The sequence below is a fragment of the Cupressus sempervirens genome, chromosome 6 (assembly GCF_028749045.1).
Source record: "Cupressus sempervirens isolate cs-2001-9-10 chromosome 6, ASM2874904v1, whole genome shotgun sequence".
Lineage (NCBI taxonomy): Eukaryota > Viridiplantae > Streptophyta > Pinopsida > Cupressales > Cupressaceae > Cupressus > Cupressus sempervirens.
Window position 1 is genome coordinate 12,265,918 of NC_143123.1, and position 13,021 is coordinate 12,278,938.

Here is a 13,021-nt window from a genome sequence, read left to right on the forward strand (position 1 = left end):
GTTACCACTTTTATATTATTGAACACTTTCACATCACATCAAATTTGACGACTTCTTTCTAAGTTCCAACTTGCTCTTTTCATCCATTGAAGCTCCAACCATTCATTAAACTTAATAGTAGAAGCTAACACAAGCTCATCCACAATATGCCAATATCTTGATTGAGTATGATTGTCACCTGAATGATTCTACAATTCATATGTCAAGTATCATTTATCATAGATGATTAAGATCACATAGTTGCATGAATTAAAGTCTTCTTGACTGTTACAATAATTGAAGTCCTCTTGATTGTTACAATTTATTGATCATTGAAGATTCTATTACAACATGGTTTACTCCCTTTGAATCAATATGATCGAGATCATTGAAGATTGATTGAATCACATCCCCTATCTACTCTCTCTCATTTAGGGTTGTCTCTAATGAAATGTCAGACTCCCTCTAAATCTCAATCTCCATCTTCCTGTAGTAACAATCTTAGAGGAAAAGATCAGGGCACATAGTTCGTATAGAAATAAGAGCTAATACTCAAGGATAATAAATAATTCTGCAAAATTATATAAGATCATCCCAATATAATATAGATAAATGTGTATACTCTGAACATAAAGTATATCTTCCATTTCCTATATATGTATATATACTATGATCTTCACTTTACCATTTTAAATTCCATGATGGATCACCTCAGATTTAGGCTTGCTACACTTAATCACTTGATTTTATGTGTGGGCCCAATGCTCTATACCCTACTAACAAACTTTTCACTTATTTTGTCACTGATCCTTAAGACAAGTTTACCTTTGCTCAATGGTTATGTGGACCCTATCTGATTGCGAGTGACACCTTTTTAATTTCATCTCCTTGTATTTTCTTGACTCGCATTTCACGATGATTTGAGTGCGCTGGGCTTGCAACGTTAACCACTTGCTCAGGCTTTTCGAAGATTCAATATTGATTTTGGAACACGATAGCAGTGACTCCTATTAGTTCACGAGATGGCACCATTCATATCTGTCGAAATTCTGACATCTCCTAACATTTTGTCTTCGCTAAAGAGAACTTAGGAGTTCTTCGATTTTCCAAGTTGCAGGCGGATCATGATGCGTATATTTTATATGGTTCAATAACACGTTATGTATTTGCCCATGGCGCTACGAATAGGATTCATGCTTCAGTGCCTAAAAACAAAGAAAGAAGAGTTAGACGTCGATGAACAAAGTGAAAATATTTGAAATTTTTGTGAGGTCTCCATATGCGCATATGAAACACTTCAGGTTTGGACAAAACATGAACTTGACCATAACAATCATCTTCAGAATTTAATTGCGTTTCATCTCTAACGTTTATGAACACAACCTCAGTCACTTAACACCTGTGAGGTCCTTTCATGGGAATTCCATTGAACCTTTCCATTTGCTCCACAGGAAACCTCATATCTACTCATGATCATCTGCTTCATACATATTCTTGAATCCGTAATAATATTGTTAGATACAGATTACCAAATAAATTTGGATCAGTGATTGTGCGTTCTCTGAATCACCATCCTGAGCCCAAAAACACTTCTTTAATGCGAGACTTCCAACAATATCTAATTTCACAGTTGTATCTCCAGGTATTTTATTTGTTTACACCCTTTGCAACATCACCTGCTACATTTGTCTTTAAATAACATCTCTTCACTATAGGAACCAGTTCTGGGATTTATTGATATACTGTTCATTTTTGTGTCAATTACCAGTGACTTCCATAAAATATCTTTACTGTATCATGCTAGATAACTCCAGTCCATACAAGCAGATATATCCATCCTTCCTTCATACAAACTTGAGATAACGCTTTGTACATGATCAAAGGATATAGGAGAATGATAATTGACTCGATATTTGCAAAGATTATTTAATCAAAACAAAAATATAACATTAATTGCTGAATAAGGGATAAGAGAAGGTGCTTGGATGAAGGCTCAAATTTGTAAAATTTGGGCTCCATCACATTCATTCAGCAGTGAGTTTTTATGGGTGCCGAATTTTAATATTTGGACAGGCATCTGAAGCAGCGGTAATTTGAAAGATTTTTCATTTTTTTCCGAAAGTTTGGGAGTTTTGCCATAGCTCAGATTTGAGATAGAGTTGCCACATTTTTTTCCAGCAAGTGGTCTGCTTCGTAACTATTGGAAACAAGAACCGCAATTATTGAGACATTGCATGTGGGAGGAAATATTACATATTGCCAGTGATTGCAGAGTTAAGATTAATACTGGGTTGTCTCCACCGTATTATTCTAACAAAATTTTGTGATTTTGATCGGGTCTGCTTAGCATGAAATGGTTGCAGATTTTAGGAATAGATTGGCACATGAATGTGCTTTCTCACAAGGGTTGGAGGAATGGAAATCAGACTATCGAGTTAAGGATTTAAGGAAAACTGAATGAGCTCTTGGTGTGGATACCTTGATAGTTTCTGCACTTTGTTTCTCATGAAGTTTCTTCAAACTACTTGTTTCTCTGTAACATGGAGATGATTGGTGTTAATGTTTCTACAAATGTTTCTTGCTCTTGTTTAACAGTGAAGACCCTGTTTTTGAGCATATTCACTCAATCCAGTGAAGAAAGATGATTGCATATAAGGAATTGCATTGCCGATAATGGCATAACAACCCAAAGATTGGGCAGCATAATCATCATTGAGTCAGAAAGGTGACAGCTTCTGATTAGACATGGAAACTATCATCATTGAAAAGACAATCAAAGTTTAGTGATAAATATATATGTGCTTTCTTCGCTTTATGTTGCTATGAAACTGTTTCGTCCAAGTCTCCAGCTATAAGATAATTCACAACATTTCTTGAGCATATTTTTATGTATCCTTTACGTAAGTCTTTTCCTAGTGATCTGAGCAACTCATGTATTTAAACATTTGCAGCCTTGCTCTAATACCATGTTAAAGTAACTGAGATCGTTTCTGCAAATGTACTTACATTGCCATTTTAATTGATGATTTCCAAATGCAGATTTGGATCTCATATATGTATAATATGAGAGGAGGAGACATGTCTTTATAGTTGATCACCATTTAGTTTATAAATAACTATATGCATAACTCATCTTTAACACACACGCACACACACACACATATATAATATTAATATACTAACCATATATGTAATATAATATTATAATATTATATAATAATATATAATACATAATATATATAATACATATTATATTACATATATCATATATATATTATATATATAAGAAGTGGGCCCGATCTCAATACAAGAAGGAGCCCGATAACATATTCAATAATATGCCAATACAAATCGTGATAGCCGATAGGCAAGGTTATTTGCCGATAGTTGCCTTGCAAGTATATATTAATTCAAACATATATATATATATATATATATATATATATATATATATATATATATATATATATATATATATATATATATATATATATATATATATATAATTAATAATCAACAATAACAGTTTATCTAAAACATAAACACAGATCAGAGAAGCATCATTTTACTTCTACTGATGCTAAAACATTAACACCAGTCACATTTAAGCAACCAATGAGAACTAATATTTTGAGTTCATAGAATTCTTGTGTGTCCAAATCCCAAGATGGAGTCTCTTATTTATAACCTCGAAGTGAGGGAAAAGTGTTGGAATAAGAGATGTGAAATAAAACTCCAAATTCGTCCTCTAGTCACTTAAGTCACTTTATAAAGTAAATGACTTTTAAAACATAAAGGCACTTTTAATACATTAAGTGACGACTTAAGATAAATCTCCCTTATGATTGGCAGGCATCCTGATTGGTGATGTCGTCAATGTATCTAGATGTGGAGATAGATTAACCTGGTGCCGTAGAACTAGCGTGGGGGAGGGGACATGACAAAGACTTGATCATCATCTACAGATAATTTGAGAAGCGTGGCCTACCAATTATTCAGATCCCATGTACCTTAATTAGTACCAAGGGCAGTCAAACGCTATGTAACACCCAAAACAATTTGATCAGTATTCTGATATTCAAAAATTCCTATTATCCGTTGCTTCCAAATGCCATAATTCCAACCTTAGAATTTTGAATTGCTCTTGAGCAAAATATTAGTCAAAGATGCCATCGTGAAAATTTGTGAAGGCACGTACTTCAAGGCAAAAAAAGACCTAGAAAAATTGAAGGGGCACCCAGAAGATAGCTCGAAAAACCAAGAAAAAATATGTTGTTGGTTTTCGAATCAGTTGGCTTGAAAATTGAGGCACAAAAATTGATGCACCCAGAAAAATTTGATGACAACCCAGTTGAGCTCTCAAAAATCCATCAAGAATTTGTGATTAGAAAAAAATTTCGAGCCCAAAAATTAGAATTTAGAACAGAAATGCCCTGGGCTGAAAAAAGCTTGAAATCAATGGCGAATCTACAAAAAAACACACAATATTTGGGCGTGAATCTGTTACTTAGGGTTTTAAGAAACCCTAGGCGTTGCTCCTAGTCCTAGATGTGCAGAAAAATGGACGAAAATGCCCAAAAAAGAGTCATGTTTTTCCAAAAACAGATAGAAAAAAAACCAAATAATGTGAATATTGATGGTCAATATTCTCAAACAAAGCCTAGTTCGAAGCAAATATTTGATATTTCTGAAAAAAAAAATCGAAAATAGGGTTTGATAATTTAAGAAAAAGAAATTATGATTTTCGATTTTTTATAGAAGTGGCTCTGATACCATATTACAAAGTAATTGGTAAAATACTTGGTTAATATTAACAGAGATCGAGAGTTCAATAAATACAAAATAATATAACGATGTTTTCTTAGGAAACGGTCGTAAAGAATAGAAACATTCTATTCTAGCTAAAAGAAAGCTAAAGAAAGCTAATAGACAGAGTAACTAATATTAGAAACATTCTAATATTTAAAATAGATAACCATTAACTAATAATAGAAGTTTATCTATTATTGTAATACTTTATTGGTCGTTCACAGGAAATTGAAGCCATAGAACCAGCGGCATGTTTTTTTAACTTCTAGACCTTTCTAAACGATGATCAATTGGATTCCCATTTGCTTGCGTTTGTTCTTCAATGTATTTCAATACAAAATGGTTTGCAAGAAGGGTTTTAAGTGGAGGCTACCCTTCAACTCTTGGCTTGCTTGGACAAAAATTGATGCTTTTTTGACGGATAAATAACAAATGTGCTTTTACTCTACTATAAGAGCTTTTATATTCCTCTTTGCAATAATTGCAAATCCATAGGAGATCTCCTCCACCCAGTAGTTGTTGAACCATCTTCATAGATTTCAATAGTGGAGAGCCTGGGTATGTTTTGAATCGAGAGGTTCTAGTACTAGAAGTAGCTGTCATTTTATGAATCTATAAACAATATATGAAGCCACAAAAAATGAAAAATAAAGTAAAACTTGAGAGTTCATTTCATTTTGTAAAAGAAATGTGAAGGAAAATTTAAAAAACAAACAAAATCAACAAAAACCTACCACTTTTGTTGAAATCTTTCTCTTCAATGCCTTTGAGGAGTTCTCAGCATTTGCAACCATGTGGAATAACTCACAAAACCAAGTTAGAGCATGGAACAATCACCTCTGAAAACTCCTTGAGCAATGACAATCAAACAAGAAAGTTTAACAAATGGTTCTTTTTCATTCACTGTAGAAATGACATCTGTTTTACCTTTTTGGCCTTTTTGTGGTCCATTTTAGGGTTAGTAAAGATAAACTTTAGAAACTAAAGAACATGCATGAAAATTGTCAAATTCCTCCCAGGTTTTTCCGTTACTAACAAATTTGCTCAAAATTTCTTGAAATTCCGGTTGGATCCTTTACTGCAAATTTTCAGAGAATTCACAGGATCATGGGTGAGTTTTGGACGGCTTGCATCCAGACCAGACTTGTCACTAGACTAGACTGGGACTCTAGGTCGCCTTGGAGAAATTTGGTAACTTAGATTTTGTTATTCCTCTTCCTCTATCTAATTTTGTGAAGATATTGCTAGAAACCTGTGAGCAACTATCATCAACAGTATTGACTGGTGTGTTTTGAATGTCTCAATATAGATTTTGTTGACAATCATCAGAGCCATAAGGGCAGAAGCACTGTAAACAAAAGGTCTATATTTATTAGGGGTATTTTCTTCATTGGTATAGACAAAAGTCATTTAAATTCCTGAAAAGTTATATGCAATAAGATGTTGAATACAATAGTTGCATTATTAAAATCTGTTATATATAATATATTGTTTTTTTTTTCTCGGTAATAGAGTTTGATTTTATTAATAGTAAAGCATAAGTATAAAGTAAAAATCCTAACCCTCCCAACAACACCAAAATGTTGTTCACAAGTTTATCTGAAATCTACTTCAACCCTGCCAGCAGCTAACTGTTCCTCGACATTTACAAAATACACACAGATTTTATGATTATCTGAAAAAAATAAGGCCTTCTATCATGCCACCTACCCCAGAAACAATTGAACAGTTTACAAAACCAAACCAATCTCATTATAAATTGAAAATTCAACTTCAAAAAAAAAGCATCACCTAGAGACAAACAAAATGTATGTATGGAATCCTTACTATCCCTGCCTCCTCATCTTGCTGGCGCCCGATTGTGCTCGTTCCTTCCTCCATTGTGTGTACAAAGCCATTCATTCAATCTCTCCTCATTGAACTTAGTCAACCCAACATAATTGTTCTTGCCCCATTCATCATTGTGCACTTGGAGCCACTCATTCATTCTGTCATTGTCATCTTCTGTCCATCCAACTGCTTGCTTCATTTCTTCAGTGTCTTCATCCAGCAAGTGAATCAACAAAACCAATTTTAGTGCTAATCCCCCAAGAGGAGCCTCCTTAAATCTTTGCCACCAACGTTTCTCATCAAACTGTCATACAAATGGGGTGTATTTGGTCCCTTCAATCTTCTCCAATTTCGAGAGCAAAGCGACCCATGAGCGTGGGGTTTGGAACGATACCCTGTTGATCAAACATATTTATCTGCAATCCTGGAATCGACTGCTCAAGGATGTTATCCACGCCCCCAAGGATTTCTTGTGTAAAATGGTTTTCATCACCGGTCTGACAATCTCCTTCTCTTCATTTGATTGCAAACCCCAAGTCATATCCAATGAGAACACATCTGTTTTCCACTTCATTAAACATCTCTCCCAAGATAATCATCACACTTATTAAATTTTTCACTACAAACACAAACACTTTAGCTAACTTTTTCTTTGTGATCTGACTCAAGTGAAAGTGAAAGCCGTCCCCATCATATCACACTCAAGCCAGAATTCACATTCCATATGACTTCAATGCATGCAAAATTAATCACCAAATGCCAAGTTTTAGAGGCAAATTTTTCAGACTTCCATCACAATAAATGGGATGCCCATCGAAGAGCTGCATTTCACTTCATACACCAAAGCATGCAATATCTCTTAGTGCTTTTCAAAGATAAAGAAAAGGTAACTGTTATTTAATTCAAACTCTGTCATCCATCACTAGGCCTCTAAAGTCCTCAAGTCTAATCTCTTCCACTTTAAATGATAAAGCCCAATTTGATAGTGTCTGCCTCCTTATTCCCTTGTCTTTGAACATGTGTGATTTTATAATCTTCTAAGTGACCCAACTCCTCGTTGATTCGGTCAATGTAATTTAGAAGATGTCAAGCTTGCATGTCACCTTTAATTATAACATTTACTATTATTTGTGAATCTCCTTCTACATGGAGTTTTTGAGCTCCTAAATTTTTTGCTGCCCTTACAGCTGGTAATGCTGCTTCATCCTCAGCAACATTATTTGTTCCATCTGCTAATCAATCTTGTACCCCCACAAGCAATTATTTTACCTTCCCAATCACGAATAATAAATCCTTCTTTTGAAGGGCCTGAATTGCCCTTCGAGGCACTATCAAAATTGCACTTCCACCATCCCTCAATTGGTTTTACCCACATTACATTACTTACTACCTCAGATGATGGATTAGACCATCTAAGCCCATTCAATCGCCATATAATATATTGTTATTAATTGCAAGCAAATTGCTGGTTATAGAAAAACTTTTTTTTTTGAACAATAAAAAAGGAGTTTATTCCCTTTAGTTGCACACTAGAAAACATAATCTTTAACAATACACTGCACTTATTTACTTGAATATCTGTTGGATTTATCTTTCAGTGGATTATTAACTAATGATTTTATGCTTCTTTCCATATGTAAAATATATAATACATTGGCAATTTTGATTGCTCAAAATTTTCAGTTGGTACAATTCACTTCCTCCAGTGAGCAAGGCATATGGAACCTTGTGTCTTCTTACTACAGCAGGTTATCATTTGAAATTGATCAGTCCACAGCTCCTCTATCTAGACTATGATCTAGTTATAAAGCATCTACAGGTATGCTTTCTCATCATCCTTTGTAAATTTGTTTTATTTGACCCACTTTTTTTCTCTTATTCCATACCATCTATATTACTTCTTAGCTTTATGTTTGAGATTCCTATTGGACAGTAATGCTGGCATGAAAAAATATTTAAGATGCTCCTGTTTCTTTGAAAAAGAACTCATCACTATAAGCAGTAAATTCATAAATTTTTTTGGGTATTCATTATTTCCACAAATGTAGGATTTTCATTCTTAAGAAAATTCTACTAAATAGACAAATAAATATTTTGTTTTTATGGTTGTCGAGGGCTAAAATTTTGTTGACTGCATTTATGTCATCCAGTATTTTCCTTTGTACCATTTGTCAGTAATATTATATAGTTTGCACAAAGTTTCAGTAGTGCCCTAACTATAATAAATGATTATGATGTATTAGATGTTACTTGGATGTGTGATTAGGCCATCTGGTGAAGTATAGGCAAGAAATTGCAATGGAGTAGTGCTCCATCTTTATTGCAACTTTTTTTTTGTTTCTTTTTTGTATCATTTCTAAGTGTTGAGTTTCATTTCAAAGAATGGTCCTCATTTTTATGGAAGATTTCATAGAGAGGGCACACATATGAACCTTGAATACTCTCTTTAAAATTTGGCTGTCTTCACAGTTCAGCAAAGAGATATGTTAGACACTGTTCTGTTGCCCGAGTTGCAAAAGCTGTTTATTAATCTAACATAAGATAAATGAGAAAACATCGAGGGCTTATCAACCTTACACATGATTTCTATATTTACCATCCTGAGAACACTGGTTTTTTCAACACCTCTGGACCCTGAACTCAGAGTGCTGCTAACTTCACCTCTTCCCTGCACATTTTTGCTCACGCTTTTTTTGAAACAGGATGTATGGGTAAATCTCTGACTTCCTAGTTGCTCTGCTCAGAATATTACCAGACAGTGGGGGGAAAGAGAAACTTGAGGTCAGCTCCAGCTTTCCTTTTCTGTGTGCAATTTCCAGATATTTAACTGTCAATGCCAGGTCTGCTAGATGGTTTTGATAGCTTCATGTAGGCAGTGGATTTATTTATTGGTTGAGTGGTGATAGCTATTTATTTTATAGCTTTCTTGTAATTTGCTATCTTACAAATGCATCTAACTAAAAATAGAGTAACTGGTGCTCATATCCCCACATCCATATTGAATATAAATATGGATAGAACGTGATACACGTTGGATATTGTACCAATATGTACCAAACAAATCTTGATTTTCCAATCATGCTGGATAGAATGTGATTTGATTTTTAAAAAATTTGACATAAATATTTCCAAACTTGATTTAAAATAACTTCAGTCATGCAATTTTGTTTTGGTATAAACAAAACTTACACCGAATGAGGAAAACAATGAAATGTTTTTCTATTTCAATAATCCATTTTTTGGGTTATCTTCTGTTGCAACTCTATTATTTTTTGCATGTTGTAGATTGTTGAATCAACTCATAATTATGTATTAAACAATTATGTATCAATATTGCCTTTGAAGCAATGACAATCTGCTTTTATTATGTAGGAAAAATGCCTTACATTTAGAACTGTCCAAAGCAAGGGCACATGGACTCTCATAACATGGGTAAAAGCATAAATAGAAATTCCCAAAACCATCTTTAGTGCATGAAACCCAAAGAACGAAAGCATAAGTTAAAGAGATGGATGACCATGGAGGCATGGGGGGAACAAAGTCAAATTAAGAATTTCCAAAATGCTCCATCTCAAGCACAAATCCAAGAATGTCCTCCTTGTGTGCCTCGGTATCATGTTGAACACCCAAAATATGCAAAAGAGAATATGGTACACTAAGTGTGTGGCAGGGGTAAGCTATGAACTAGAAATTTCTAAGAGTTACTTTCCAACCTTTAGTTTATGTGCCCAGTTTAAAGAGGAGGCAAATTTGAAAGTGCGAATGCAAGAAGGGGTAAGGTGCACAATGACTAAAGGCAGGGACAACGCATGAATGAGAAATAATAAGAAACACGATCCCAAGCACATTCCTAGAATCACCTTCTCATGCATGTCAAAGCAACTTCAAAACACAAAGAGAGAATGTCATGCAGATCCAAAAGGGCGCACCATGACTAGGGCGGGGAATTGAGGAGATTCTAAACGTCTGCCTTGTAACTGCTATTCCTCAAGTCTCGATTATATGCACCATGAAACCAGATTCTTTGAATGACACTCATGCTTGCCAAACTAATAGGGGATTTGAGTGCAAAATCAGTAAAGAAGGCAAGGTGGAGGTAATTGTTTGAATTGGATTTTCAAAAATCCTTTCTTCTTGTGTGTCACTCCTATGCGCCTTGTCACGAGTGCATGAAACAATAAAATGAAAAGCCAAAGCCAAAGAGTTGGCACATAATGGATATGGTGGGGAAGAAAGCATGGGAAGAAAATCCATTTTATAAGAAAAACCTTGACCAACTTTAGCCCAATTCTTCAATTTCATAATGAAGTGTTGACATTCAAAGAGATATAAAGTTCGACTCCTTGAGTTTGTAAGAATGCCAAATTGCCAAGAAACACAAAAAACCCAACATGTGAAGCCTACCGATAAAGCTTAGATTTTCCTAATGTGAAGATTGTTAAGATTATAGCTACAGTTGGATTGATTTAATCTTGAGTTGCAATGTTGATACATACATACATATATATATTATATATTCTACTTATATATAAATCATATGTTATATTGTGATTTATATTGTTAATATATATTAACTAATAATGATTAATCATATAGACCTGTCTCCTACTCTTATATTTATAAGAGTTTGGGATCTGCATTTGGAAAATATCAATTATAATTGCAATATTATTACATCTGCAAAGATCCTAGAAATTAACATGGTATCAGAGCAGGACTGCATATGTAATAAAAGAAATATTGAAGGGGCAACATCCTGAAAATTGTTATAAGTACCCTGTGTAAATAACCTGCGATCTATGGGCAAGCAGATCCCATCGCACACGAAGAAATGATGAAAACGATTCTGTGCAAATATGATTGACTTCTATATAGCATTTAATATTATTGTGTACTGGAGTTCATCTTACTGCCGTCAGTCTTCAATACATACTAAGAGTAATGCTCGAAAAAATTAAAACTAAAATCTGGGGGTTCCACTAGTTGATGTTACTCCAATATTGCGAATACTTGCATACACCGTCAATGCATACTCTACACCAAATGTCGAATCAGGATAGCTGGGCATGTCAAGATTATAAAATTGTAATAGTTAGAGGCCCTGAAACCACCAGTTATTGGGAAATAATTTGTGGGATGAAACTGAGGGAAGGAGAATTCTCAGCCTACCAAATATTTATTGGCTGGAGAATTTTCTCCAGAAAGGAAAAAGGCATTTCAGCAACGTGTGGAGATGTAAAGTTAAAATAAATGGGTGAAAGATCAATGGCGCTGAAGAAACTTTTTGGCCCAGGATAATATAGCACCTAGTTTATTATTGCAGTGAGTCTGAGTTTGCCAACATTACATTCATATATTTATAAGTTTTATGAAAACAGGTTAATCTCGGATGTTTTATGAAAACAGGTTAATCTCAGATGGGTCCTCATATTGCAACGAACCGTTTGGGAGGCTATGTATCTCTTGCAGCAGTGGATGTCTGTGCTCAATGTCTAAGTTATACAAATTTGATATTGCATATATATTTTCTTCTTTGCTGGTTGCGTGGGTAAGTCTAGAGGTGTACGAATCTCTATTCATAGCTGAAGGAGTGGATATCAAATCACCAAATGAAGCATCAAATAAATTTGCCCACCAATGCTGAATGCCTCTGCAAAAAGACTGATCATGCGAAGAGCATCATAGATCATAACAACAGTCAGCAAGTGGGCAAGGCTGACAGCTTTTGGAAGTAGTAAGGCATTGGCCTAACAAACAAGAGGAAATCATCAAATCTGCTTTGCTAGTATAGAGGAGGAAAACCAACATCGCTTGTGTTGGTACTGCCCTGACTGTTGCTTCATCTAAAGCTTTATTCGAAATACCGTATATTCTCTTACAGCTGTAAATGATCTTCTGAAGATAAGGAATTAGATTTTTTACCGAATGGAGATCTGGGAGAGTTTCCAAGGACAGGGTGCAGCTCTTAGAGGATCTGGTCAGCACATTTCTTTTACAAGAAACTGTCAGAGTTCAAGACGTGGCTGCTGGAAGATAGCTTTGTTCATATCACTGATGCCTATGGAATGCTTAATGAGAGAAAGACAACCCTGCTCAAAGACATCAACAAATAATCTAAAGAGACATTGCATTCTATCAATAAACACAAGAGTACCAGCATTTCGTATTAAATTATTTACTCAACTGTGGTAATCAGTCCTCATACCAATCGAGGGAATTTGGTTCTGCTGTGAGACTTCAAACTATCAATATGGTTGAATATGAAGCAAATAATATTGTTATCAGAAATGGGGCTGCTCCACATCAAGACTGTTTATTGGTTCTTAATATGCAAATCCCATGCATTCATTCAAGACAGTTTAAATTCTCTCTAACTGAAAGGCATTGAGGCATGGGTTGGCAT

General features: G+C 34.7%; 1 protein-coding gene across 1 annotated transcript in view; it reads left to right on the plus strand.

Annotated features, from left to right (window-relative positions):
• Positions 1 to 13,021, plus strand: part of DER1 (DERLIN-1) — a 54,589-nt gene that overhangs the window by 15,660 nt on the left and 25,908 nt on the right. Inside the window, exon 2 of the mRNA XM_089786347.1 lies at positions 8,302 to 8,437. Coding sequence (XP_089642473.1) covers positions 8,302 to 8,437 — 136 coding nt within the window. The remainder of the gene's footprint in view (positions 1 to 8,301; positions 8,438 to 13,021) is intronic.